General features: G+C 44.2%; 1 protein-coding gene across 24 annotated transcripts in view; it reads right to left on the bottom strand.

The window, feature by feature from the left end:
• Nucleotides 1-27,535, bottom strand: part of ptprfa (protein tyrosine phosphatase receptor type Fa) — a 244,802-nt gene that overhangs the window by 77,028 nt on the left and 140,239 nt on the right. For 12 of the 24 annotated variants that reach the window (XM_020049027.2, XM_020049034.2, XM_020049036.2 and 9 more), the window contains exons 6-14: nucleotides 24,762-24,779; nucleotides 20,274-20,384; nucleotides 13,726-13,737; nucleotides 7,568-7,837; nucleotides 4,881-5,026; nucleotides 4,477-4,718; nucleotides 4,079-4,272; nucleotides 3,296-3,429; nucleotides 2,940-3,084 (exon numbers count right to left, since the gene is read on the bottom strand). In XM_020049027.2, the coding sequence (XP_019904586.2) occupies nucleotides 2,940-3,084; nucleotides 3,296-3,429; nucleotides 4,079-4,272; nucleotides 4,477-4,718; nucleotides 4,881-5,026; nucleotides 7,568-7,837; nucleotides 13,726-13,737; nucleotides 20,274-20,384; nucleotides 24,762-24,779 (1,272 nt within the window). The remainder of the gene's footprint in view (nucleotides 1-2,939; nucleotides 3,085-3,295; nucleotides 3,430-4,078; nucleotides 4,273-4,476; nucleotides 4,719-4,880; nucleotides 5,027-7,567; nucleotides 7,838-13,725; nucleotides 13,738-20,273; nucleotides 20,385-24,761; nucleotides 24,780-27,535) is intronic. The other 12 variants (XM_020049032.2, XM_020049043.2, XM_020049037.2 and 9 more) reach the window with 3 other exon arrangements.

The following is a 27,535-nucleotide window of genomic DNA, read 5'->3' as shown; positions in this document are numbered from 1 at the left end:
GAAAGTGCCAACAATGGATGACATTTTCACAGTCCTTTTTTGTGAAAGACCTGTACATTTTCACAGTCCTTTCTTGTGAAAGAGCTTAACATGTTTGTTTTTTTTAATACAGAAATAGTATGACCTACCTTTATGCTAACTCAGTGAGGGGTAGACTGCACATTCTTGTAAGATACAGGAGAATTCACAAATTTCCTAGAGTAATGCTAGTGCAAGCGAACGGATTGCACAGAGAAGAGCAAAAGACTATAGGGCTATAGATTCAAGAGAGTTAGAGACCTGGGGCCTCATGTATCAATCTTGCGTACGCACGAAAACACGGCGTACGCCAGCTTTCACGTTCACGGTCAGATGTACTAACAGTGAAATTAACGTAAGAATGTGCGTTCTTCCACGTAAACTTCAGGCCTGGCGTACGTACATTTTTATGATGTTTGTCCGTTGGCGACTCATAGAGGCAATAAAGTGAAGTGGCAAACATTACACTACGAACTGTTCTATCGCACCTGCCAGATATTGCTTATAATTTGTAATTGATAAATGATTTGCCATATTATTGTCACACGAGTCTTATTAGAATATTCTATTTATTATGCAATTAAGTAAGAACATATATAAAGGATGTGAAAATTGATACAACCCGTCTAGCAATGGCAGCTTTGGCTTTATTAGAAGACATTTTCAATGGACAAATCCGGAGAGAACGGGTTTTTAGGGACCACAGTGATTTTCTGGCCCACGATGATGACTGGCTTATCAGCCGTTTCAGATTTCCAAGGGCTATACTCTTGGAGCTCTGCGCTGAGTTGGGTCCGAATTTGGAAAGAGAGACAGTGAGAAGCCACGCATTACCCGTTCTTTTACAGGTGCTTACTACACTTGGTTTCCTAGCAACCGGTTCTTTCCAAAGAGAACTGGCAGACCGCTCAGGAATAAGCCAGTCGTGTTTGAGCCGTGCAATGCCACCTGTATGGGACGGCATCATCCGCTTGTCTACCAGGTATATAACGTTCCCATACGATGCAGGTGACCAGCCAAACATCAAAGCGCAATTTGCAGCGATAGCCGGTTTTCCTAATGTAATCGGAGCGATCGACTGCACACATATTGCTATAAAGGCGCCATCTGAAGAAGAATTTGCATATGTGAATCGGAAACATTTCCATTCAATAAATGTGCAGATTATATGTGATGCACAAATGCGCCTAACAAATATTGTGGCAAGGTGGCCTGGGTCAACCCATGATTCATATATCCTTACAAACAGCATGGTTGGGATGAGACTCCAAGCTGGCAGGGTGCGCGATGGGTGGCTACTTGGGAAGTTATGCATTTAAATGCATGGTTCTATCTAAAAGTAAAATGTTTGTGTCTGTAATTATTATTACTGCCCATCAGGAGACAGTGGTTATCCACTAAAGACGTGGCTGTTAACCCCCCTCACCAACCCACAAACTGACCGAGAGCGCAGATACAATGATGCCCATTCCCGCACTCGGTCAGTTGTGGAGCGGGCGATTGGGCAGCTGAAATGTCGGTGGCGCTGCCTTGACAGGACCGGGGGGATGCTGTTATACCGCCCTGACAAGGTTTGCCGCATCATACTGGCCTGTGGAGTGCTGCACAATGTCGCGCACAGGCATGGCATACCCCTTGGTGAGGTGGGGGCACCACCAGATGACCCTGACCCAGGACCAGTATATGTGCAGCACAATCAACAAGCCATTCAGGCCCGTCAACGTGTAATTGCGACAATATAAATGGTACTCAGACACAAAGTTCATTTTTTGACCAATTCTTTTAATGTATGGCTTATTTCTGTGAGTGCGTCAGTGACATTTTTAAGGTGACTGTTCATTTCTTCAATGGCCCTAACAATTAGCTGTTGTGACTCCAGAACAGCATGCGTCAAGACACTGCCAGATGGACGGGCTTCAGCACTGGGGGGAACATTAGAGACACGGGAGACGCTGGACTGAATGGGCTCTGGCTGCTCAGGTGGTGCGGACTCTGAGTGCGTGCCAGTGGACGTTCCTGCGGTTCCTAAGTCCAAATAAACACAGGCACATCTTAACAGTAATTTCAGTCTGTTCCTTATTAATGGGTACACGCATTTGCAATAAAAGCAGTGGATACGTGAAATCTCTGGTGTACTTTTTGCTATATTGCATGCATTTTAAAATTAAACGGTGGCTGGCTATGTATATCAAAGTTAAGGAAATAAATCTGAGTCACCTTGCTGGCAGTCCTGTAGTATATCCGAGTCTCCTACATCAGCGGATACGATTCCAGAGATTAACGTGTCTCCTACAATAGAGGCAACTCTCTGATCAAAGGGTGCAAGTTCATCGGTCCCTGTACCACCGCCTGTTCTGCCCACACTTTGTCGGTGCGCAGCAGTTCTCCGCTTAACTTCCACCTTTATGTCTGACCATTTCTTCTTCAGTTCATTTACGGTGCGACTCTCAGATCCCACCGCGTTGACGGCATCAGACAAACTCGCCCACTCTTTTTTCTTTCTTTTGTTATTAATTCCAGAGGACAGATTTCCAAATAAAATATTTTTTCTTGTTTCTACCTCTGATAGTAGCACCTCTAATTCGTTTTCAGTGAAATTTCGTTTCTTGCTTGCTTTAGCCATGTTCTTGCAGGTTTCTTTTGCCAAATTGGACTAATTACCATATTTAAATTGATTTAATTGAGGGAGGAGACAGGGTGTGGTGTGGTGCTCGTGCATGTGCGCTCAATTTCGCGTTGATTGGGATGTACAAAGAGAATGTATTTGGAATTCTGCGTACGCAGAGATTCATACATCTGATTTTTTTGGTGCGTACGCACATTTATGGCTTTGTCCGTACGCAAAGTTTTAGTATGAATTCAACGCAAGTCTTTGTACATGAGGCCCCTGTAGTTTTGGGTCTAGGAGTTTCAGTACTTACTGGACTGGGCAGTCCTGGCTTCAATAGGCTGGGTGTAGACACCCAGGCCCATGTCAGAGCGAGCAGCCAGGGAGAACATGTAAAGGGTGTCTGGCTTCAGACCCTCCACAGCATGAGATCCCCCAGGAGGGAAGACCACATGGAGCTAAGGGGGACAAGATGCAGAAAACATGTTTGTAAAGTCATGTGGACCAGGAAACCCTCTTGTGTGCAAAGTAAGCATTATATTATAGCATTATTCAAAGTTAACGTAATGTAGAATACTACAAAGTAAGAACATGCCTCAGAATGAACTGCGTCGACATCAGTCTTAATTAAAGGATTTTCCTTGGCCCTCAAGCCAGATGAAACTATACCTTGTTGCTGGAGCCAGCCTCCCAGTACATGAGCTCGTACTTGGTGATCTGATCTTGGACCGGCCACAGCCACGACAACATGATGCGGGTGTCAAGCTCCGCCTCCGCCTCGAAGCTCGATGGCTGAGCCGGTACTGAGAGAAGGGAAGGCGGGAGAGAGGGAGAGTCGTTATCTCAGACGGTGCTCTCAGAACGCTAGGGGGGTCGTGTCCTAATATTGCTGGAGTCGGCAGTCATCCACTCCCCCCGATCCTTTTAAAAAGCCTCGGAAACTCTCACACCAGCTATTTCCTTTTAAATCCATGACTGGAGGTTGAGTCTTGGTACACAAAGGTTAATAACTAAAAGCGAGTGAATGAATCATATAGTCTACATGCTGTGAGACACAGGAGATGGGCTGTGCATTCACATGAATCACTCCGTAATAGCGGCTAGACCGCGCTTTCACGAATATCTGTACAATGCAGAACTCATTTCTCGAGTAGCTCCTTCATACCTCTAAAGGCAACAGTAAATACCCGGTACAGAGGTAGCGTTTGCGCACGGTGACATGATCATGGGGCACTGTCTAACACGGCCAGGGACCTTCGCTCGGTTAACCCTCTACGGTAGACGGTGGGCCCGAAGGTCGGCCAGCTGTGACCCTGGGGGATCCTTAAGAGTGTCACTCTGAAGCGTGTGGTTTCACACTGTTCACCATGTGTAGCACGCCAGAGTTCCGACGTACACTCGTCACCTATTTAGTGTACTAGATAGGGTCCCTAGTTCAGGGCATCCACTCACCGCCCTGCTGGGTCTTGACCTGCAGTACGTCTGAAGGAGGCCCGTCCCCTACGGAGGTGAAGCCCAGCACCCGGAGGCTGTAGGTGATGTCAGTGGTCAGGCCTGAGATGGTGGTCAGTCTGCTGTCGTCCGTGTTGTGTTTCTGCCAGGTACTGAGCGGTGCACCCTGCTCCGAGCTGTAGTACACACGGTACCTGAGGATGGAGTTAGAAAATCGATCCGTCATCCGTTTAGAAGGCGAAACATGAAAAGGAACACGCTCGGGAAAAGCGCAAGACCAACTGGCCCGTTGCAGTTCATCAACCTTAAGCTTTGGGAGATTTATGAAGAATTTCGGCCTCATAAAGGTTTTATATATTACTTCTTCCATCGTGATGTACTACATGTTCATACATTACCCTCTAATCTGCCCGTTAGGCTCCTCGGGCGGCTCCCATTGGACCAGCATGGTGGAGGCGCTGAGCATGCGGGCCTGCACAGCCAGCGGTGGCGAGGAAGGAGCCTGCTCACTGGTCCTGGTGTCCACGAGGCCGCTGGGAGGGCCACGCCCGATGTTGTTCACCGCCATGACGCGGAACTCGTACTCAGAGTAGGGGCTGAGCCCACCGATGCTGTAGCGCGTGGTTGCCACGCCGTCCACCTGCAGTGTCATTAAATCACGTCAATGTGGTCGTTTAGCGTATTAGAATTGTCCGCACGTTATCCAGGGTGACATGCGTAACCATCGACACTGACCAGGGAATCCCCTGATGTCGCTAGCATCGTGCAATTCCCCTGAATCATTGGTAGCATTACAACTAACCTCTTGGAAGCCGTTGTCTGAGACCTTCGCCCGGTACTGGATCACATAGTAGGACACCGGCTCGGGGTTCCCCGAGTCCCAGGTCAGAGTGACGCTGGTGGCTGTGGTCTCCGTCACAATCAGGGAGGTAGGAGGTTTTGGCAGGGCTGTCAGGAAGGCCAGGACGAAAGACAGAAATACACAGGTGATGAAAAAGCACAACAGCAAAGATAGACATTTTTGTTTTCGGTGGACAATAAATGAGACTAGTCCATTCCATTCTATTCACACTCTATTCTCCCACTAGCCATCCAGTCCAGCTAACATAACACCACAGATAAAGGAGGGAAAGTGGCTGAAAGTGGCCTATCTCACTAACGCAGACTCTGGTGCTGTTAGCGCGGCAATAAAAGCAAAATTATTATTACGTTATATTTATACAGGGGAGCCCAGTGGAGACCAGTGTTTCATTCACAATGGTGCCCAGTGAACAACAATCTCATCAATCAAAATGATCAATTCAACAAGACAGAGAGAAAACAGTCAGAAGGACAGCACTCCTATCCTATCAGTCAATCACCATTCAGAAGCCTGTCTCCCACTCGGTCTCCTACCTGTCATCACAGGGGCCCAGCCAGCCATGTTCATTATCTCTCAAAGCAAAGTGCCTCTCACCCAGTGTGACACGCACTCTGCCTATTCACAGGCAAAACACAGACCATTCAACACACCCTTCTTTCTCTCTCGCTATCCTTCCTGCTCTTTCACTCCGAATTGAAAGCACATTCTCTCCTGCTCGGCTATCTAGGGCAAAACTTTGTCCTTCAATTAAGGTGAGAGCCTGAAAGTCTTGAACAGAGATAAATTGAGCAATGTCTCAACTTTACTTTCGTTTTATTTACATATTTACCCAGAGAATCAATTTCAGGGCTTGGAACCTCAAATAAAAAAAAAAATAAACTGAAGAAAATGTAATTATTTAGGGACTGTGAAGACACTGAAGAAAAGTTTATATTAGTCTTACATGAATAACCAAACAAAAATAAAAATCCAGAATACTATTTGTACAAACCGCAAAAATCTATGCAAGCGCTGCAAAAAAATAGTTACATTAATGAAAGTTACCGAGACTATTTTGTCTGACTACTTGTTGAAGTCTTTTTCTATATTTTGACATTCTATGGAATTGCAAGGTAACATATTACAGAACATAAGAGAATGAGTATTTTGTTCCATACTGGCATACCGTTTAAGTTGGAAACTCCTGAAACGAATGTTATTATCTGTCCGCTTATCTCACAGTAATGGTAGTATACACACTCGCCCAGATTTTCCTATTTCCATCGTAAACGGAAAGAGTCTATGTAGTAATATTGTGCCTGAAAATGGTTGCTAAATCACTTTTGTGTTGTTTATGATTGCGCTGCTGTCAGAGTCCAAATGGATTTACTGAAGTAAGAGGTGGTCGGGTGTAAAACAGTGCGAACAGCTCGCCTTGCAGACGTTAGGCGGGCATTAGCAATGAGACATTACAACCTAGAGGGTTAAGAGCAAGAGAGCAACTCTTATACAGCCACAGAACTGACTCCCCATGCCTTGCTGGAGATCTGCTATTATTGCGAGTGGCCAAAATTGCATCATATTCCCTGTATCTTGCACTAATTTAAACCAGGGCTCATGCTTGGGAGTACTCTTTACAGAATATAGGGAGCTTTTTGGGATGGAGGCATCTAAAAAAGGAAACAGAAGCTTTTATATTTCCTTTAACAACATGTGAATTCCCTACAGTATAACTGTGAATACTGAGTGATCATAAGTTAGACGATGTTAGGGCGATTTATGCATGCATCACAGTTCTAAGTTGTGGAATACCTATTTATCAGTAAAACTGAGTCTGTAGAGAAGAGAAAACGACTTTACCATCTGGACTAGACTTTACCATCTGTCAACATTGGGAGTATTATCATGGGCTAATTGGGGAGTTCTATTAGGGTTAATTTATTATTGTATCTTTAAAAGTAATACAGTGTTTTGTTAGTATTACCATAGGGCCACTTCATTCAGAAAAGATCTATGCAATTATGAGTAGAATACTTCACTTTCTTCTCCTTGAGTTTGCCCTTGAATAACTCTAGTAAATGAACAAACTCAGAGGTTATCAGAGAACATATTTCATTTTTGAGCAATAACAAACCACTAGTAAATTAAATCTTTAGTGTTTTATTAGTTCAGTGAAGAATCATGCATCTAAATGTAAGTAGATTTTAGACAAATCCCGGTGCTGTCAATGATAGATACAATGGCTAGGCCTATTTACTGAAAACAAGATAACTCTGTGACAGGAAAGTAAACACTTTGTTCAGTAGTTTGTAATATTTGTGTTTTCCATAAATATCAGCCATGCTGAATCATTGATGAGTATATTAATGAACACAGTGTCATCTGGTGTCGGAGGGATTCGTCATGTTAATATGACCTCTTTACCAGAGTCTCAGCGCGACGCACACTAGACAGATAACCAAAACTAAAGTTCCAATCAAACTTCGGAAGTAAAACAAAATAAATGTTTGGGGGGTAGCCCGCTAAGGCTCCATTCTAAAATGACTAATGTCTATTTTCACCATCTAACATATCCTATGGATGTCAGTGTAGATCCCGAATCATCTGCACTGGAGTCACGGTACTAGGGATCCCACGAGCCCTCTCACCTTTCACAGTGATCTGCGCCGTGGTCTCGATCATGCCGAGCGACGATATCGCCACGCACGTGTAGTTGGCGGACTGGCGGACGTTGGTGACCTCCAACACGTTCCTCCCGATGGGCATCTCTTCCTCTTTGGTCAGCTCCAGGACCCCCATCATCCACTTGACGTAGGGCATGGGGGCTCCCACCGCCACGCAGGTCAGGTTCACGCTGCCCCCCGGCATCACCTCGTGGTTGGTGGGCGGGATGGAGAAACGGGGAGGCACGCGGCGTACTGGAGGGTGAGAGCAGAGGACGGTGAGAGGCAGGGGAAGTGGAGGTTTCATGTGGCACATGGCACAGACATGGCTAATACCTTTTGGCCAGGCCTGGCTGTTACTGTGTTCTGGGCCAGTCGAGAGGCTCCCAATGCAATGCATCTGTGTTAGCTGTTAGGGTGTACCCCAGTCAAATAGGACTTTCCTGCCTAAAAGTGAAATCTGGAGGCAAATAAATGTCTAGGGCAGACTAAAGCCGAGGCCTACGACACGCCAAGAGTGTGTGCTGATAGTCCATGGTTTCTCTACCGTATCCACGGTTACCTAGTTGGTACACCCATGTATGTGGGTGTAAAGGAATAAGAGATGTTTCCCTACATTGCCTACCATCAGAAATCCCCTTAAGTGCTGGGAAGTACTGCTCATTACGTCTGAATTAAGGCTGCTGCGCTCCTCTCTCTGCGTGCATTAAATATACATAGCTCAATGGCACAGCAGCTAAAGTGCTCACGCATGCTTTAAATGGGAAAGCTGAGAATGGTCATGAAATATGCTGAGTGTCTTAAATGGTGGCTTACATCTATTTTTATTATTTAGTTTTTTTTTCTTTGTTAAACTAAATAGTAGGGGCGGTGAGATCTGCATGCTGTGTTTGTAAAACTGAATCAAACAAGAGGTTATGGACAGATCTGATCCACGTCCCAAATGACACTCTTTGTCCTATAGGCCCTAGTCAAAAGTAGTGTTCTACAGAGGGAAACGATTGCCAATTGCAACACATGCTCATATGGACTAACATTTTACTTAAATGAACCTAAATGAAGCACAGCGGGACATAGACAATGTTGTATAAATCCAGGTTGGTACTTTGAGCAAAGAAAGTGAACAAGAATTCTGTGTACTGGGTATAAAATGTCTCAATTTGGCTCAATCAAGCATAGTATCAAGTTAATAACCAGCTTCAAACAAGTGACGAATGACTGTGAGAAATGAATGTGCAGTGTTTGTGTGGGTTCAGATATTCTGTGAGTGAAAGAGGAAATAGAAGGTAATGCTGATAGTTGTGGCGCTGGCTGTGCCAGGCTGTCCTCTACGAAGACAATAGCTGCATTGTCTGTCTGCTGACACCGTCTGGGAGGGAGGGAGGGCAGAACGAGAAGAGAGGAGTGAACCGTCAAGTCTGTAATAAAGACGGCTGGCATTAACATGGGTTCCCACGGAGACTAGCCATGTCGGAGAGTCTGATGGCTGACAGAGGGAAGGAGAGAGGGAGGGAGAGAGGGAGGGAGAGAGGGAGGGAGAGTGGGAAGGAGAGAGGGAGGGAGAGAGGGAAGGAGAGAGGGAGGGAGAGTGGGAGGGAGAGAGGGAGGGAGAGAGGGAAGGAGAGAGGGAGGGAGAGTGGGAGGGAGAGAGGGAAGGAGAGTGGGAAGGAGAGAGGGAGGGAGAGAGGGAAAGAGAGAGGGAGGGAGAGAGGGAGGGAGGTAGGGAGGCAAAAGGGATAGAAAAAGACCAAAAGAAAGAGTAAGAGAGTGAGACGTGAGGAAGAGAGGGGCGATTGTGAGAGGAGGCGAAGGTCTAGATCTGTTTGAGGCAGCCCCAGACTTTTTTTGGGGGTGGGGGGTGGGGGGGGTTCCAAACATCAAGATGTTTCAGTGGCACTACAGCCAGTCTCATATTTTCACACTATTTTCTATACTTCCTAGATGTGGAATTTGTAAACCATTGCACTGGTGAGGCACAACTAGCAGCAAAAACCAGGCCTTGACGTTTAAATTCCCAATTGATCTTCCAACACAGAGGGAGGTCTGGAGCAACTCACAAGCCTCCCACAATACGATCCCTTTTCAGACAGAACTGAGCTTCTTAATCATCAGTAAGCAGCAGTCTGTTACAGTTTGAGAAACAGACACATGAATTATGGACATTCCGATTATTATCTCTTTTTTGCACTGGAAAACCGTTGGTATGATTCTGTTCAAAAGTGCACTCGGGGGCCATTTGGAATGCAGAAATAGTTTCATTTGGGAAGCGGGAGGAGAGCTCTGTGGCAGACCTCTGTTTTGTGTGTGAAGATAAAGGCAACATTATTCATATAGACTCTCTTAAACTCTCGTTATGACTGGGATATGATCTTATTTTCTTACCAAAGCAAAATGATGCAGGCAAAGTATTAATATATTGTAGTACTTATTCCTGGGCCCATCGGCACTGCCTGGCTGACCAGCAATCTACATACCGTAAAAACCAACATTTTATTCCGTTATTTTTTCTATTATATTTCAGTTTTTATGTTTCTTGAAAGTGGTACTGTGTGCTATGGCAGAGTAATAGAACTGAGTGACATGAATAACCACTGCCTGTGGTGCATTATGGGTATCTAAAGCACCCAGTGTTCCTCAACATAAAAGAACATTGTCAAGATCATGGGCTATTCAATCTTTCTCAACAACAGTATTCATCTGCCCGGCCTTTGCATATATTCTGTATGTCGTTCTGCATGTATGCGTGTCTGGATGTGAGGCACGTGTGTAATAAAGTCTAAACGGGAATCATTCAAGTTAAGTAAAAACAGAGTGTAGGTTCCTGTGTAATAATTAAGGTCAGTGGTTGTATGAGGTTGGAGTCCGCTCGGTGTCAATATGCTGGGCAGCGCAGGTCAGTGCAGGGGGCATCACAACAAACCAATGTTAGTCACCGTTGACTATTTTAGGAGGATGAGGAGGTTGGTTGGTTACCCATGGGTATGGAACACTTTCAGCATGACACGATGGTTACTGTTGACCGGCTGACTGAGTGAGTGACTCAGAGATGTTATAACAAGGCGGTTTACTGAGTTAATAGTGGCTACAGAGGACAAACGTGTAGGGTTAACGGTCATCAGGAAGTGGCGGACAAGGAGAGACCTCGCCGTAGGAGGGAAGCCACACTGTGAGGTTTAGTCACTAGTTTTACAGGAAGCAGTTTTAGTATCAGAGGAAGGAGCGGCAGCCTGAAAGGCCGGCCCGGATGTTATAATGCAAACACACTCTCTTATCTTCATCGGCATGCCACAGAGAGAGAGACGTGTAAGAAAAGGAGGGAGGCAAAGAAGGATTTGGGATTGAAGGCAGAATCCTGATATAAAAAAGGTACATATTTGGACCTGGGTGTGTGTGTGTGTGTGTGGGGGGGGGGGGGGGGGGGATTGGGATGGAAGGGGAGAGGAGGGGTTTGGAAGCACAACCGTGGGTTGCACACATATTTTCTGGCACACTGACATTGTCAAGCAAGGCATGCAGCAGCCCAGGCACGAAGCAGGCAGAGAGTCAACACTGGAGAGAAGCTATGAGCATGACGCCATGCTGGCATGATCACATAAAGTGTCCCTCTAACAAACAATTACTCAACCTGTAGCAATTTACAGACCAACTCACAGACCATTTCTAATGGATGCCAGGGAAGCTACTGGAGTTCAGTGGGCTAGTCTGTAGTGGTTCTGCAGGCCCACTATGTATTCATTAAAAGGTGATTTTACTGTCCGCTATAACAAGGGAACTATACACACATTTAAGAACACCAGGTTCATCATTCACACTAACCTTGTATTAGAGTCTAGGATAATTTGTCTACCAACATTTAACATGATCTTATTAACATCTCTCATCATCTATCATAATCTTCGCGACATCTATCAACATCTATCATCGTATACTGACATTTGCAAACATCTACCCAACAAGTACCAACATCTATCTACATCTGCCAACATCTTTTATGCATTCTTCCATTGTGTCTAAGCCAAATACTCTCCAGGCAGATTTTGACAAAACATGGGAGAATTATCCGCCTTGACTTAGGGATTTGGCATTCACAATATAACAATGACTGGCCTAGTAGTTTGTGGATTGCTCATGTAGACAACATCTTTAATGTTGCCTCGTTTGATTACCCTGCTGTTGCAAAATGATTCCTTGCTGTGTGAGACTTTTTCAAAATGAAGATGAAGTAATTGTTGTTAGAACAGAGAGAATGGAGATCAGAGAGTCCTAGCCAACTGAACTGGACAGAGAATCCAGGAGGCTTTCCCTCAGTTCATTCTCTTTTACGTCTCTCTGGAACAATCACCTAACTATGTATTTTTACATGAAAAAGGGGAGAGGAAAGGAATAAGTTAACTCTTGAACATAGTTTGTTCTACTAAATCCATTACTCTGTCTGGGATTAATGGAAGGTAAACTGTCAGAGGGCACAGACCTCCATTTCAGAATGTGTCCGGCTGATGTGTGAGTTGGCAGGAGGATAGGATGGCCAGAGACACTTTCTATCATCTACTGAGAGACAGCTTCTCAGCTCAGCCATGGAAGATTGACTGTAAAAAAACGACTGAAAGACACACTGGGTCCTTCTAAAAAGAATCTCCTCCTATGCAGTCTCTCCCGCTTTGTTTTATACTGCTCTCATTGTTCTGGGAACTAAATCTGGAAGCCTGCAATGAATGGCCATTCCAAAATAAACAATCAAAGCTGCTTTGGCCTAATTAAATTCCTTGAAAACTCAAAAGGCTTTCCACTGCTAACCAGGATAACACTACATCCTCTACTAAATAGGCTAAGCGTTCCAGGGTGGTGGGGGAAAAGGCACGTATTGAAATTTGAACTTGTATGTAAATAGTTCTGATCTCATAAGCTTGGTGAAACATTCATATCTGCTCCCTGAACCCAGGATTTGGAACATAAGACAATGGCATACCACACTGTTGACAAGGAACAGTACAAGAGCAACGATCAGATATATCTCAGTGAGAGCACATATGCTACACCAGTTCAAGATTTCATAAACAATAGATAGAACCGAGACTGAGATCCGTTCAAATGAGTCCCTAGATGAGAAAGACATTCACAGCCAACCACTGACTTAGTATCTTAGAGAGGGCAAATCCCAATGCCTCTGTTTTCTTTAAGTTTGTAGGGTGGACGGCTGCTCCCAGCTGATGGAAGTGTATGAGAAACAAAAAAGTCAGGGTGAGAAAGTGGTGCATTCAGCTAGACTGGGACCATGGAGACAATCTGTAGGTAACAAAGATGTGAGGGCTCAGGGTCAGGTTCTATGGATGATCCCAGAGTGAATGGACACCGTAGTCCCTATAGTGACCTACATTTGGACTAGAGCCCTTGAGGCCCAAATTACTAGACTGTATAAGGACTAGGGTACAACTGGACACAGCCATGATGGTCTAGACAGCAAATGTGACATGGTCTAGAGAGCAAATGTGACATGGTCTAGAGAGCAAATGTGACATGGTCTAGACAGCGAATGTTACATGGTCTAGACAGTGAATGTGACATGGTATAGACAGTGAATGTGACATGGTCTAGACAGCAAATGGGACATGGTCTAGACAGTGAATGTGACATGGTCTAGACAGCCAATGTGACATGGTCTAGACAGCGAATGTGACATGGTCTAGACAGCGAATGTGACATGGTCTAGACAGCGAATGTGACATGGTCTACTACTACACAGCTATGATGACATGGTCTAGACAGATACGGTGACATAGTCTAGACAACAATGGTGACACTGTGTAGGGGAGGTGAGGAACACCTGAGGAAGTGAATAAGGTAAACAGACTCAAGCTGAGAGAGGAGATCCATCCATGCCAAGCACACTGAAGCCATAACAGGATGTAGCCGGTGGATGCAGGCAGGGCAGCGGCGGTAGGGAGGGTGGGGACGGAGGTAAGAGATGCACAGTGGAGGTTCAGGATGGCAGACGCAGGGAGGCTCCTGAGAGGTCATCAGGCCGGGACGGGCCCGCGGCACCCAGCATGAGGCCAGGGGCACCGCCAGACTCCAGTCCACCGGGCCTGGGCCAACCCTGGGGTTCCAGAGGAGGATCAGGGAGGTAAAGAGTGAAAAGAACCAACCTTCTCGTTGATCTGAGAGGATTTGGTGAGGTTTGGATTGTTTTATGGATGGCGGAGTGCGGTGATGATGGAGGGAATAAAGATAAAAGAGAAAAAAACAAGAAAAAAAAAAAAACAAGAGAAAAAAGGAAGAGGAAGGAGAAACAGAGTAAAACAGGCAAATATTTCTGCTTATCCATGAGAGAGTAAGGAAAATACTATGGATACAATAGCCAGAGCACTGATACACACACACACACACACATTACATACAAAGCAACATCTCTCATATAGTGCATAACAAATGAACACAGGCACACACTCTTGCACACTGCTCTCTGTTTCTGACTACTCTCATGATCTACCTTTAGACCCATCGACTGGTTCCTGTGAATTAAGATGGCATTAGAGAGTCAGACACCGTGTCCCAAATCAAACCATGTTCCCTATACACTGCACGACTCTGAGATGTAGACCAAAATAGTGCACTATAAATGGAGAAGTACCGTTTGAGATGCAGTCAGAATCTCCCAGGCTGGCAAGAATACTTCATTATGCACACAAAGCAGATACTGTCCTGCTGGTAGCTAAGGCAGGCCACATTTATAAGAGAGCAGAGAGACTGGATATGAATACAAACATCAAACATGGCCGTCACTGACTCAGGATTAGTCATACACACAAAATGGCCTGCCCACAATGCTGTATACTGACAAAAGATAGCTCTGTGCATCACTAATTCAATGTGAAGGCAATGGCCTGATAACATCTTTGTTTCCAAGCGCATTTCACCAAATAGGTCACAATGGGGAAGACTTCAATGAGTGAGGTCTTATAAATCATGTTCTACGTCAGACCAAAGTACAGTGCATCTAAAGAGTCAGTGCATTATAGATTTGTCTCCTTCGATTCAAAGCTGGTTTCTAACCTTGATCTGTGCATTCACACGCAAACACACACGCACGCACAAACACGCACACACACACAAACACACAGACACACAAGGACAAATAAAAACAGACATACACACAGTTTCAGAGATACTCAAAGAACCCCAAGGCACATGAGATCTTGGGTGACTAACACTGTTGATACGTTGAGGCGTCAGGACAGGGTCAGCATCACTATTTAAGGTGCTACATAAATACGTTTGTGGATGGAAAATGGATCCCCAAAAGTACCCACAGTGATGACAACATAAAAGAAGATGAAATGTCAATATCTGGTAGAATGCTGAACATACTTCTATTTGAAAGGATTCCTTTGTCTGTCAAAATTGTTAGAATTCTCCACTGTTAAGTGGTGTCCAAATCTCTGTTGCCCCATGCTATCAGCAGATTTCATGTTTTCACCAATGAAAGTTGGGTTCTGCGTCTCTGAACCAAGAGTCAGAGGCAGAAAATAGAAGCAGCTTATGTTTTCAGCTGTACGCTGCAGGAAAACACAATGCAACCGCAGGAAAGTGGCTGCTTTCATTGATTACAAAAACCCTCTAGTGTCAACGCGACGCTTAACACAAGAAGCCCCAATGTATCTCCAGTGTAAGGCAAACACAGACACGAGAATGCACACAATGACTTGTCTTTAAATAGCAGGATAAGCATTTGTGAAATGAACGCTCCCATATACACTCTGCGTATATGACTTAACATAGCAATGGACATGAAGCCAGTACAGACACGCACTTTAAGCCCACACACGTAGAAAGAGGAAGACAGACAGAAAGAGAGAGAGAGCTTTCAGGTATCAGAATGGAAATTATAACACTGGTCAAGTAGAGCACACCTGGAGAGACAAAAAGAAATTGTACAGAGCAACAATAACCCACAGTGACATTGTTCAACAACCCAGAGTTACATTATACAGAGTCACAACACCCCAGGATGACATTGTACAGAGTGACAACAACACAGAGTAACATTGTACAGAGCGAAAACAATGCAGTTTCACAGAAACAGACATTAGTAAGAAAACACACAGCTATGTAAAAATATGGTAGTCTTGACAAAGATAAATCATGTCAGAACTTTTTCCACCTTTAATGTGACCTATAACATGAACAATTCAATTGAAAAACATACTGACATTTTTGAGGAGGAGAAACAAAATTAAAAAAAAACTCACAATAACCTGGTTGCATAAGTGTGCACACCCTTAAACTTATACTTTAACCTTTTGATTTTATTACAGCACTCAGTCTTTTTGGGTAGGAGTCTATTAGCATGGCACATCTTGACGTGGCAATATTTTCCCACTCTTCTTTGCAAAAGCGCTCCAAATCTGACAGATTGCGAGGACAACTCATATGCACAGCCCTCTTCAGATCACCCTACAGATGTTCAATTGGATTCAGGTCTGGGTTCTGGCTGGGCCATTCCAAAATGTTAATCTTCTTCTGGTGAAGCCATGCTTTTGTGGATTTGGATGTTGTGCTGAAAGGTGAACTTCCTCTTCATCTTCATCTTTCTAACGGATGCCTGAAGGTTTTGTGCCAAAATTGCCTGGTATTTGGAACTGTTCATAATTCCCTCCACCCTGACTAAGGCCCTGGTTTCAGCTGAAGAAAAACAGCCCCAAAGCATGATGCTGCCACCACCATGCTTCACTGTGGGTATGGTGTTCTATGGGTGATGTGCAGTGTTGTTTTTGCGCCAAAGATACCTTTTGGATCAGACACAGCCACATCCCCAGTTATAAGAGGGTGTGCACACTTATGGAACCATGTTATTGTAAGGTTTTTCATTTTCATTTTCCCCCCTCGAAGATTTCAGTTTGTTTTTCAATTTAATTGTTCACATTATAGGTCACATTAAAAGAGGAAAAGGTTCTGACATGATTAATCTTTGTCTCATTCTTTTACATCACAAAAACCTGGCATTTTAACAGGGGTGTGTAGACTTTTTATATCCACTGTATAGAAATGCATAGCAACGCATAACGGAATAGGGTACTCAATGGAAAAAATAAATAAAGGAATAGGGAAGCTACAATATTTTTTCGATGAAGAACACAAATGAAACCCAGTTCTCAAAGGCAATACCTCAATCTGACACCTGCTTAAAACGTATAAAGTCTGAAGGAGAATTGAGGCCCATCTTTCACGGCCTGTATTCATCCTGAAAATCAAGATAAAGCAATCTGTTGCCCTTTTTGTTCTAATTAACTGAACACTCAAAGGAAAGTTTTTCTAATTTTCTAATCACATAGATTTTTTTCAAATATAATACTGGAAAATCGCTGGCCTTGGGGTGACGTGGTTTTGTTCATAAGAATGATATTTCATTTCCTATACACAGAAAATGCAAAGCAACATGATAAAAATCACAAGGTTAAGCATGCTTTATGCAAGCTTGCATCATGTACTAGCTTTATGCAATTGAGTGCCTAGTAAAAACTTATATCATCGGTTGTGTTTATTGATTGATTCCAGTTAATAATGTACTGTAGACTGAGTATGTGTTGTCCAAGTCTATAAAAAGACAACATTTGATTCCAATTGCATTCTTTCAAACCAATGGTCAACAGAATAAACAGACGTTAACATTTTGTTTACCCAAGCCCTCACCCTTACCGGAGAAAATGGCCAAGATGTATGCAGCTGCAGTAAGCCTACAGTTGATCAGACAAAAAAATAATCTTGTTTCCATGTAATACAACGATTCAGGTTGCCTATAAATTGCTAAAGCTTAGCATTAAACAGGCTGCCACATTTATACTGAAGAGTTTTTGCTCAAGTCTATCTGTAAATAAAGAAACTACCGAAGGAAAGTGGAGAGCCTTGAGCTTGTGCGCCCGGGCCTGTACAAAGGCTATTTCTTTAAATCTGATTGGTCAAGACAGGCAAAGAGCCTGCAGCAGCTCTCAGATGTGAAGGACAGAGAAATGGCGTGCAAGAAGACAAATCAGGATTCAAATCGGTCCAAAAACCAGCAATCTGTACCTATTTCAAACGCTTTGGTCCTGGACTTTTTATGAAACATAATAAAAAGTGGAGATTGAAAAATGCCACAGCAAATGGTGCCCTGCCACACATTTTCCATAAGCTGAGATTCAAACTACAGGCAAACTGACACAGACATGGAAATACTGCAGGATTATATCACATACCATATAAAACACACAGACCAACACTTAGAAACATGCACAAGCACACACCCGTATTCAAACCTGTACACACCGCTATCAAGTAGTCAATCTCATCCTCCCTGTCACAGGGCAGGTGCAGGCTGATTATAGAACACTCATACATATATATTAAACGCTATTCGTCAAACGGACCAATCCTAAATTTATATTCCGCACGACTGTACTCCCTCTGTGATCCGAGTTAAGGTCTGTGTCACAAATGCCTTTTTAGTGAACACATAAACATGGTACTGGTCAAATGGAGCATCATACCGGGGGTTAGGTTAGCATTTGGAACACAGACAAACCACAGTGGAGCCCGGCACCGAAGAGAACGGCTGCTATCATCTATTCTATGCATCTTTTATATCGTTTTTTTATTTTTATAGTTTTTTATTACATTCCTTCTTATCAATGAATGGGTCATGTATGTAATTTGGGAGAATTTACGAGCCGGGTTGAAATAGGTGGTTTCCATGTTTCCAGACGCAGATGATTTCTTTCCGTAGGTCAGAGGGCAACCTGAGGGCAGTTTACACAGAAGGTATCTACTGCAGTGCAGGGAGGAAAGACTGCTGTGTTTATCCCATAGACATGTCAGAAACCAAATGAATGACAGATACCTGAACAAGTTACCTGGTGGGAATGTTATAAAATCAACGTTTAAAAATACAGAAACACTACAAGAAATACTGTAAGACAATTTTTTCCCCCAACTGGAAGAAAAGCAACTTTTAATTTAAAGAGCTTAAAAACAAAGCAATTAACGCAATGCTAGAAATTAATACTTGATTAAGACACTAATTAAGGCATCTTCATAAATATTGTTGCTATGGAAACCCACACAATGTGATCTAAAACAAATCTAGACAGGATATATTTGAATGGTTTCAGTAGCAGAGCCAAGTGGGAAACATTTCATTAAAAAAAAACTAAGGTTTAAAAATCACAAAGGGTCATGTAAAGGCCTTTTTTTTTTTTTTTGGAATAAGGAACATTGCCTTTGAGAACTTCATGTTATTATTCTTCTGAAAGCCTCTGGGCTCAGAGTGGGATATGAAATTAGCCCTGTTGGGTTGATTATGTCCTAAACAGCACTGTTTTCTCCAAGCGAAGCAGTGACCTGGGGGGAACACACTGCCATTTCAGACTGCTTTATAGAATGACTAACATCTTGTTCATCTCAAGGGACATTCCTCCTCTCAGGATAACTGTAGCTCTTCCATTGAATGACTAGCATCCTGTTGATAGGGGACGTTCCTCCTCTCAGGATAATTGTAGCTCTTCCATTGAATGACTAGCATCCTTTTGATAGGGGACGTTCCTTCCCTCAGGATAACAGTACCTCTTCCATAGAATGACTAGCATCCTGTTGATAGGGGACATTCCTTCCCTCAGGATAATTGTAGCTCTTCCATAGAATGACTAGCATCCTGTTGATAGGGGATGTTCCTTCCCTCAGGATAATTATGGCTCTTCCATAGAATGACTAGCATCCTGTTGATAGGGGACGTTACTTCCCTCAGGTAACTGTATCTCTTCCATAGAATGACTAGCATCCTGTTGATAGGGGACGTTCCTTCCCTCAGGTAACTGTATCTCTTCCATTGAATGACTAGCATCCTGTTGATAGGGGATGTTCCTTCCCTCAGGTAACTGTATCTCTTCCATTGAATGACTAGCATCCTGTTGATAGGGGACGTTCCTCCTCTCAGGGTAATAGTACCCATGATGCTTTTCCACCTGTATGTAACGCTCTCTCTACATGATGTACCCATTTCAACTCTTTCTCTACTTCACCAAACCTTTCTAAAAAATGGCCTCAAAATGTTCTTTAGCAAAGCACAAAAGAAGTTGACTTCATATGTAATCGAGCACCATTTGTGAACACAACCCAAGCAAATCTGGTGAAACCTCACCTGACCTCCCATTCACCTCTAAACATCAAAACCATCAATTTTCATTTCATCTGAGGTGAATGGGGTCAAAAACACTTACAACAAGGGACGAGTCGGTGTACAGTCACCCAATAGAAAAGAAAAATAAACTTCACTCAGAGGATAGACAAAACATTGGAAGAACAAAAGAACAGGCACCAACGTGTCCAACCCAACTAGGATGACAATCACTGACTCGTCGCCTGGGCAGGTGCTCTATTTGTCCAAGCAGGAAGGAGGTAGATGGCATCTGTCAGCTCCAGCCAGCCTGGCGGTGAGGGGAACATAGATCCATGCGGACTATATGTGTGGTAAAACAGGCTCGCTGTGGAGAGGAATGGGTTAGCTGGAACACAGAGCAGACCTGGCTGTGGAGCTGTGGAGTGGGTTACCTTAAACTTGTCTTTAGTGCTCGACCAGAGAGCAGCAGAGGGAAGACATGGACAACAATAAGGTGGATGGCCCCCCAACGTTAGCAGTGACCCGCTCATCGGCCAGGGCTCTTACCTCTCACGTAGAGATTGGCTGGAGCCGAGTAGCGGATCCCGGCACTGTTGACCGCCACGCACTCGTACTTGCCCTGGTCCGACTCTTCACTGTTCTCTATCTGGAGAGCTCCTGAAGAGAGACGGCACATAGTCAAGGCTCAGAGTCCACGCAGACTGACAGAATGGGATCCAGCATGGATGCATCCCAAAGGACACCGTTTCCCCTACCTTCAGTGGTGCCCGAGCGTTGTAGAGCCTTACGGGGAAGATAGGGAATAGGGTGCCATTTGGGACACAACTACAGGTACGTGTTAAAACGTGTACACTAATTCAAAGTCACACACACACACACACACAAAACAATAGTCAGACCAACTTGTCATCCATGTGCAGTCTATACCAGAACAAGTCTATATCAGTGGGGTAGCACTGACAAAGAGCAAAGCACAGACTGGTGCATTGGGCTTTAAATTAGGGACTTGCAGGAGACATTTTAATACCCTTCTGAATGGTCCTTAACTGAAACTCTAGCTCATCTGTTTGGTACTATGAGAATGAACCCATGAAGGGAAGCCAAAGGGTTACAGCCACTGAAAGGTGAATTATACATCTATTGTCTCATTATCAAAATATCTTCTCAGTTTCCAACCCAAAAGTCAAATGCAGACCTGAGGCATTCTATGAGTCATCACAATCACTTACTTACTCTTCTCCTCACTGTCTGCCCCTCACTCTTCTCTTCACAGCCTCCTCCTCATTCGCTCCTCCTCACTGCCTGCCCCTCACTGTCTTCTCCTCACAGCCACCTCCTCATTTACACCTCCTCACTGTCCCCTCCTAACGGTCTCCTCCTCTCTGTCTCCTCCTCACTGTCCCCTCCTCACTCTCTCCTCCTCACTGTCTCCTCCTCACAGTCCCCTCCTCACTCTCTCCTCCTCACTCTCTCCTCCTCACTCTCTCCTCCTCACTCTCTCCTCCTCACTGTCCCCTCCTCACTCTCTCCTCCTCACTCTCTCCTCCTCACTGTCTCCTCCTCACTCTCTCCTCCTCACTCTCTCCTCCTCACTCTCTCCTCCACTGTCTTCTTATCACTGTCGGCTTATCACCGTCTTCCATCACTTTGCCAAAGGTGAACTAGGCACACATCACTAATCCAGTATTCTCTGTTCAACACTGATTAGTTGTTATCATCTGCTCTACTTGTCGTGACAGTAAAAATCTGAAACATTTCTCAAACGATGTGGCCTCTTTGTTTTCAGCCAGAACCATGAACACAACACTCACCTGATTTCCACTCACTCACAGAGATAAAAACGTTTCAACATTTTCTCGTACCATTTATCAAAGCATACATCCTAGTGCATTTATATACATACAGTTAGGGCTGGAAATATTTGGACCCTGACACAATTTTCATAATTTTGACTCTGCACGCCACCACAATGGATTTGAAATGAAACAACCAAAATACTATTGAAGTGCATACTTCCAGCTATAATTCAAAGGGTTGAACAATAATTTTGTATGAAACATTTAGGAATTGCAACCATTTTCATACCCAGTATCCTTAGTTCAAGGGCTCAAATGTAATTGGACAAATTAACAAAATCATAAACAAAATGTTCATTTTTAATACTTTGTCGAGAATCATTTGCAGGCAATGACTGCTTGAATTCTGGAACACATGTACATCAACAAACGCTGGATTTTCTCCTTTGTGATTCTTTGCCAGGCCTTTAATGCAGCTGTCTTCAGTTATTGTTTGTGCATGGAACTTTCTGACTTATGTTTTGTCTTCAGTAAGTGAAATGCATTCTCAATCATGTTGAGATCAGGTGATTGACTCTGCCATTGCAGAATATTCCACTTCTTTGCCTAAAAAATGCTGGGTTGCTTTCACAGTATATGTTTTCGGTCATTGTAAAGTGTAGCGCTGTCCAATCAACTTCTAAATTTGGCTGAATCTCAGCAGACAATATATCCCAATGCACTTCAGAATTCATCCGGCTGCTTCTGTTACATCATTAACTAGTGACCAAGTGCCATTGGAAGCCATGCATGCTCATGCCATCACACTGCTTCCACCGTGTTTTACAGATGATGTGTTATGCTTCGGATCATGAGCCGTTCCAAGACTTCTCCATACTTTTTTCTTCCCATCATTCTGGTACAGGTTGAACTTAGTTTCATCTTTCCAAAGAATGCTGTTCCAGAACTGGGCTGGCTTCTTTAGATGTTTTTGGCTAAGTATACACAGTTGTCTTCCATGGATGTCCAGGCCTTTTTGTGTTGCAGTGTGTTCTGTTTTTCTCTGAAATTACCAAAGAGTTGATTTGGCCACTCCTAATGTCCCTGCTATCTCTCTGATGGATGAATTTTTTTGCAGCCTAAGGATGGCCTGTTTCACTTGCATTGAGAGCACCTTTGACCGCATGTTGTGAGTTCACAGCAACAGATTCCAAATGTGAATGCCACACCTGGAATCAACTCCAGACCTTTAACCTGCTTAATTGATGGCGAAATAACGAAGGAATAGCCCACACCTGTCCATGAAACAGCTTTTGAGTCAACTGCTTTTGGTCCCTTGAAAAAGAGGGGGCTACTTATTAAAGAGCTGTAATTCTTCCCCTTCCTCAAATTTGGATGTGAATACCCTGACATTAAAGCTGAGAGCCTGCACTTTAAGCCCATATTATTTGTTTTTACTGTAACTTGAATATATTCTGGTAAACAGCCAAAATAACAAGACTTGTGTCAGTGTCCAAATATTTCTGGACCCATCTGTATAGATATATATACTGTTGCATATTTATAACAGTCGATCGTTTTGGACAGACAATATGACTGTGTTTGTGGTGGTTATGTACAGTGATGCTGTCGACCATGATGTTACACACATCATGCAGTTTGTTGTCAGTGGGGTGCCGACGGAACATTAATAGAGAATATATGCACAAATATATTTCAGAAGTTCATCCTGAAATGCATCATATGGGATGATAATGCGCTGATAACGAATTCAGACGGAAATAAACGGCCATGGGTGTGTGACGACGTCTACAGTGTGTGAACGTGGAGTCAGGTAAGGTGGAGGGGCGCCCAGATGTATCTCTATCAGGCAGCTTCTATGCTACGCCAGTAATCAGGGAGTTCTGTCTTCGTAGGCGGATGCTTAAAATGTCACACAGAGACTCAGACAAACTCATTCACACGGACACGGAAACTTTCACCCAAACCCAGCGCGACACAGGCACGCCTTTTCCATTCCGTAGAACATCGCACTTGTGTCAGAATGATAATGCGAGACCTGTTCCAAGTACATTATCCCTCTAGGACGATCATGAAGAGATCTGAGCTTAGAGCTCTGTGTGCGGTAGGGCAAATCTCCCACTGTTCCCAAAGTGAAGGCAGTAGCATAATGCATTGGTTGGTTATTGCCAGATAAGTCTGCTTCACAGTTAGTTATTGATTATGTATTGACCCTATCATACTGTAGGCCCCCAGTGAAAAGTAAAGGGTGTCATTTGGGACATTTCCCTTTGGCGCGTCGTCATGGCAGAGACCCCTCGATGACATGTCATGTTCTTCATCTTCAGAGAAACGACAAGGTGAGCAGCAGGCAAATGGTGAAGTTCACGGTTACCCGACCACCTAATCCTGTTCTGGCTCCTCTGCTTCATATGAAATCAAGCTGTCAAAACTATCAGATGACTTCTTCGGCAGAGAGAGAGACGTCATCCCAAATGGCCCACTATATAATACACACAATCTGACTATTGAGATGGGCACTTTGTAGGGAACAGGGTGCCATTGGGGGCGACGCCAGGGAGGTTCTGGGTTTTGGAGTCTCATAACAAAGACAGTTTAGCTGGCAGCCAGAAGCTCCACTCTCACTTTGCCCATGAGAGGCTTAAGTTAATAACTTTCCCTTCATCCTGCCTCGGACAATAGCCTTTCAGAGCAGTGCTTAGGCAGGGGTCAGAGTTGACGTCTACAACACCATACAGACTGCTAATCACATCAGGTGTCCATCCCATCATACGCTGTGTATTTAAATGGAAGCGTTTCAAGCTCATGGTAGGGAGTGCAGGAATATAACGTTGACAGAGTGGTCAAGAGATCACCAGCCAGACCTGGGACAGAGCTGCCATTCTAAATGGGAATGTTTTGTATTTCTACAGTTTAAGCCGGTCCATCTTAGATAACTTTCGTTTCCATGGCATTGCAGTTTTTTTTGGGCTAACTTTCAATTTGAATAGGTCTAGTAAGGACTTTATGGATTCTTTCTTTGAGGTTTTTCTTGTTTAGATGCAGTAGACCAGACTTTTACAAAGGGTCACGCGTTGAAGCAGAGAAGGATTCAGGACCTGAAGAGGGAGGACAGTGAACTGAAGATGGGGACATTGTGAGGTGAAAGGGGAAGGAGAAGGAGGAGGAGAACGTGGAGAACGAGGAGGAGCACAGGAGAATGAGTGAGTGGACATTTTTCTGCACCCAGCATTCTTACCTCTGATTGGTGTACCACCTGGAGAGGTAATGTGAATGCAAATAAGATTAGAGAGAAGCATTAGTACAAAGACGAAAGAGAGCAAGAAAGAGGTCGACATAGAAAGAGACAGAAAAAAAGACTGACATAAAAAGAGAGAAAGAGATTGATATAAAAAGAGAGTGAATAAAAAGAAGGAGAGCAGAGGAAAAAAACAGCTTGATTCTTGAGTTCCTCTAGCTATTTTCCCCTCAGCCTGAAGAAAAATTATATAAAGAAAATAAATCCCTTTTTTAATTTCTGGGTATAACACACTGTTATGCATTTTGCTATATTGGGTAAGCGTGTCAGTGTGGTAACTAATCCGGTTATCTGTAACTAGAACCTACAGTGCCATAGCTATTATCCTATATGAAGTGAATGTATATTTTGTCAATAGATTTGAGTGCTAGGCACTTCCCTGTTTGTACAACACACCTGGAGGCTATGTGTTTTAGAAGCCAGTACTGTGTTATAATCAGAATTCTTCATGTTGTCTACATCTGCCTATTTCTTTTCTACCCATGGTTATTTGGGCTATACGCCCGGCGGTTGGTGCTACTGTATACACCTGGCGCTTTGTGCTACTGAGCTGTCAGTCTGTTACGATCACAAAGCTACATGTTCTCCCAAACAGCTTGTTGACTCATTAATATCAGTCTAGAGTGGGCTGACCCTCTGTTCACCCAAAACCAGCCTGTTTCTGGCTGTTACCTAAGGCATAACTATACTATATAACTTACATGGTGTGTTCAGCCCTCCTGTTGTAATCAGGCTAACAGAAACAATAGGTACATACAGTATCTGATGCAACAATACGAAACTATGAGTCCTGGAACCAGCAGCCTTATCTGTGATGTTGTTGCTGCATTATAGGAGAACAACTGTCTAAAGCGGGTGCAATGCTATTTGTATACTGATTAATTCCAAAATGACTAGGATCACTGTTCAAATTACCTGTTTCATACACATCTTTTTCAAATCAATCATCTATGTGCAGAACCCTGAAATTATCTGCTTGTTTGGTCTGAATACATTGTTCCGGTTGGTGTTAGTATGGGGTCATTTGGGCATATCTGTTCATATGCAACAAACGCTGGAGGAGTCGGTTTGGTTACTATACAGATATACCTCATCTGGATAATGAACCAACACCATAGTCCACTCATCGGACAGGAGCATAGAGGTGGAGGAGGGGGCGGACAGAAAGGACAGACTGCCCCCTAAAAGCTGTGTGTCCCATGACGATGAGGTCATCAGCAGCTTAAAGTGGACCGGGTCTACGCTGAGACCTGCCAGGACAGACACACAGCCTCGGTGCCCCAGGGTCGGGTGGGTTTTGGGACGGCACGTCCATCGCAGGCTTTGTTTGTCCGTGACAGATTTGAGTGTAGCAGGTACTTGGTACATTGCGAAAAATAATAGGGCTTTATTATGTTTTCACGATGTCCTGGATACAGTAGGCACGTATTCATCTCCCTATAGTTGGGATAAATACACCGGGGTTAATCACTAGCAGTTGTTACCTTGGATTACATTAGTCCCTTACTCCGCCTATATTTAACACATCATCGTAACCTGTTTTTATTTCCACAATAACTCCCTGATGGCATTATACACTCAGGCACGTGCCGTAGCAGGCACCGACGGAAAGAACCCCCGATCAGCTATGGTGTGTACCCAACGGCCCTCCGCGGTCTCTGTTATAGACCACTACGGTTTGAGCGGAAGCCTTGGAACGGAGGGCACTTAAAAGGGAATAGGGCAACATTTGGCAGGCAGACCCGGTGAGTCAGCCGGGCCCAGGAGAGTGACTGGTCACACACAGAAGCGTGGCCTTGTACTCCTGCTACTCCGGGAGTATTTATGGAAAAGGACAGAGGTTTAGCCATGTCTAGAGACACTAATCCTCCTCCTCTTCCACTCCTACACCTCTCCTGCCCTTCTCTTCCTCCCCGTCAGATCCCTTGGCCAGCGGAGGACGGTCATGTTTGCTTATCGCGTGGCCTGCATGGTAAACAGTGTCGATCAATGCCTGGGACCAGACTGCCTGGTTTGGACAAGCCTATCGATAATTACCGGGGAAACAATGACATGCTTAAGGCTGTGTCCTGAAGGTCACCCTACTCCTGACGTAGTGCACTACCTGACGCTGGGATGAGGATGTGCACCACAGGGGAATAGGGTGCTGTCTGTGTGACAGCCTGAGTAGAGGGGTGGTAGAGCTCTGAGCTCCATTTGAGGCAAAGGACACACGGTGGCCTGTCTTTCATTTGCCAACAGAGTGCAAAGGTCTCAAATTGAAAAATGGAGCTATTAGCATTCCTTGATGGATAAAAGGTTCTGTAATAGGGATACTAATTTATGAGCAAATGTAATCTCACTGGCGCATAATGTATTGTATTTGAACAAATAAATGGCTTGAATGTCAAGTTAATGACATGGTACCCGGTCAGCTGTTCTGACAGACGCTTAACGAATGGGCAGCATGTTAAAAAAAGAAGTAAACAGATACGCCCATCTGTGCTAGACTGCAGTGGGACAGTGAGTGCATCCCAAATGGCACCCTCCACCCAGTGTAGTGCACTGCCTTTGACCAGAGCTCTGCACCTTAAAGGAAGTCGAGTGCCAGTTGGGGCACGGCCTACGCGTGACGAAGAAGGCAAATCGGAAATATGAACCAAATTGAAACAATGACAGCTCTGTCATGTTCATTAAACATGATGGGAGGATCTGTTCTCACCTGAGGCCCCATG

This window comes from Esox lucius, chromosome 8 (genome assembly GCF_011004845.1).
Source record: "Esox lucius isolate fEsoLuc1 chromosome 8, fEsoLuc1.pri, whole genome shotgun sequence".
Taxonomy (NCBI): domain Eukaryota; kingdom Metazoa; phylum Chordata; class Actinopteri; order Esociformes; family Esocidae; genus Esox; species Esox lucius.
This window is presented reverse-complemented; position numbering and strand designations above follow the sequence as displayed.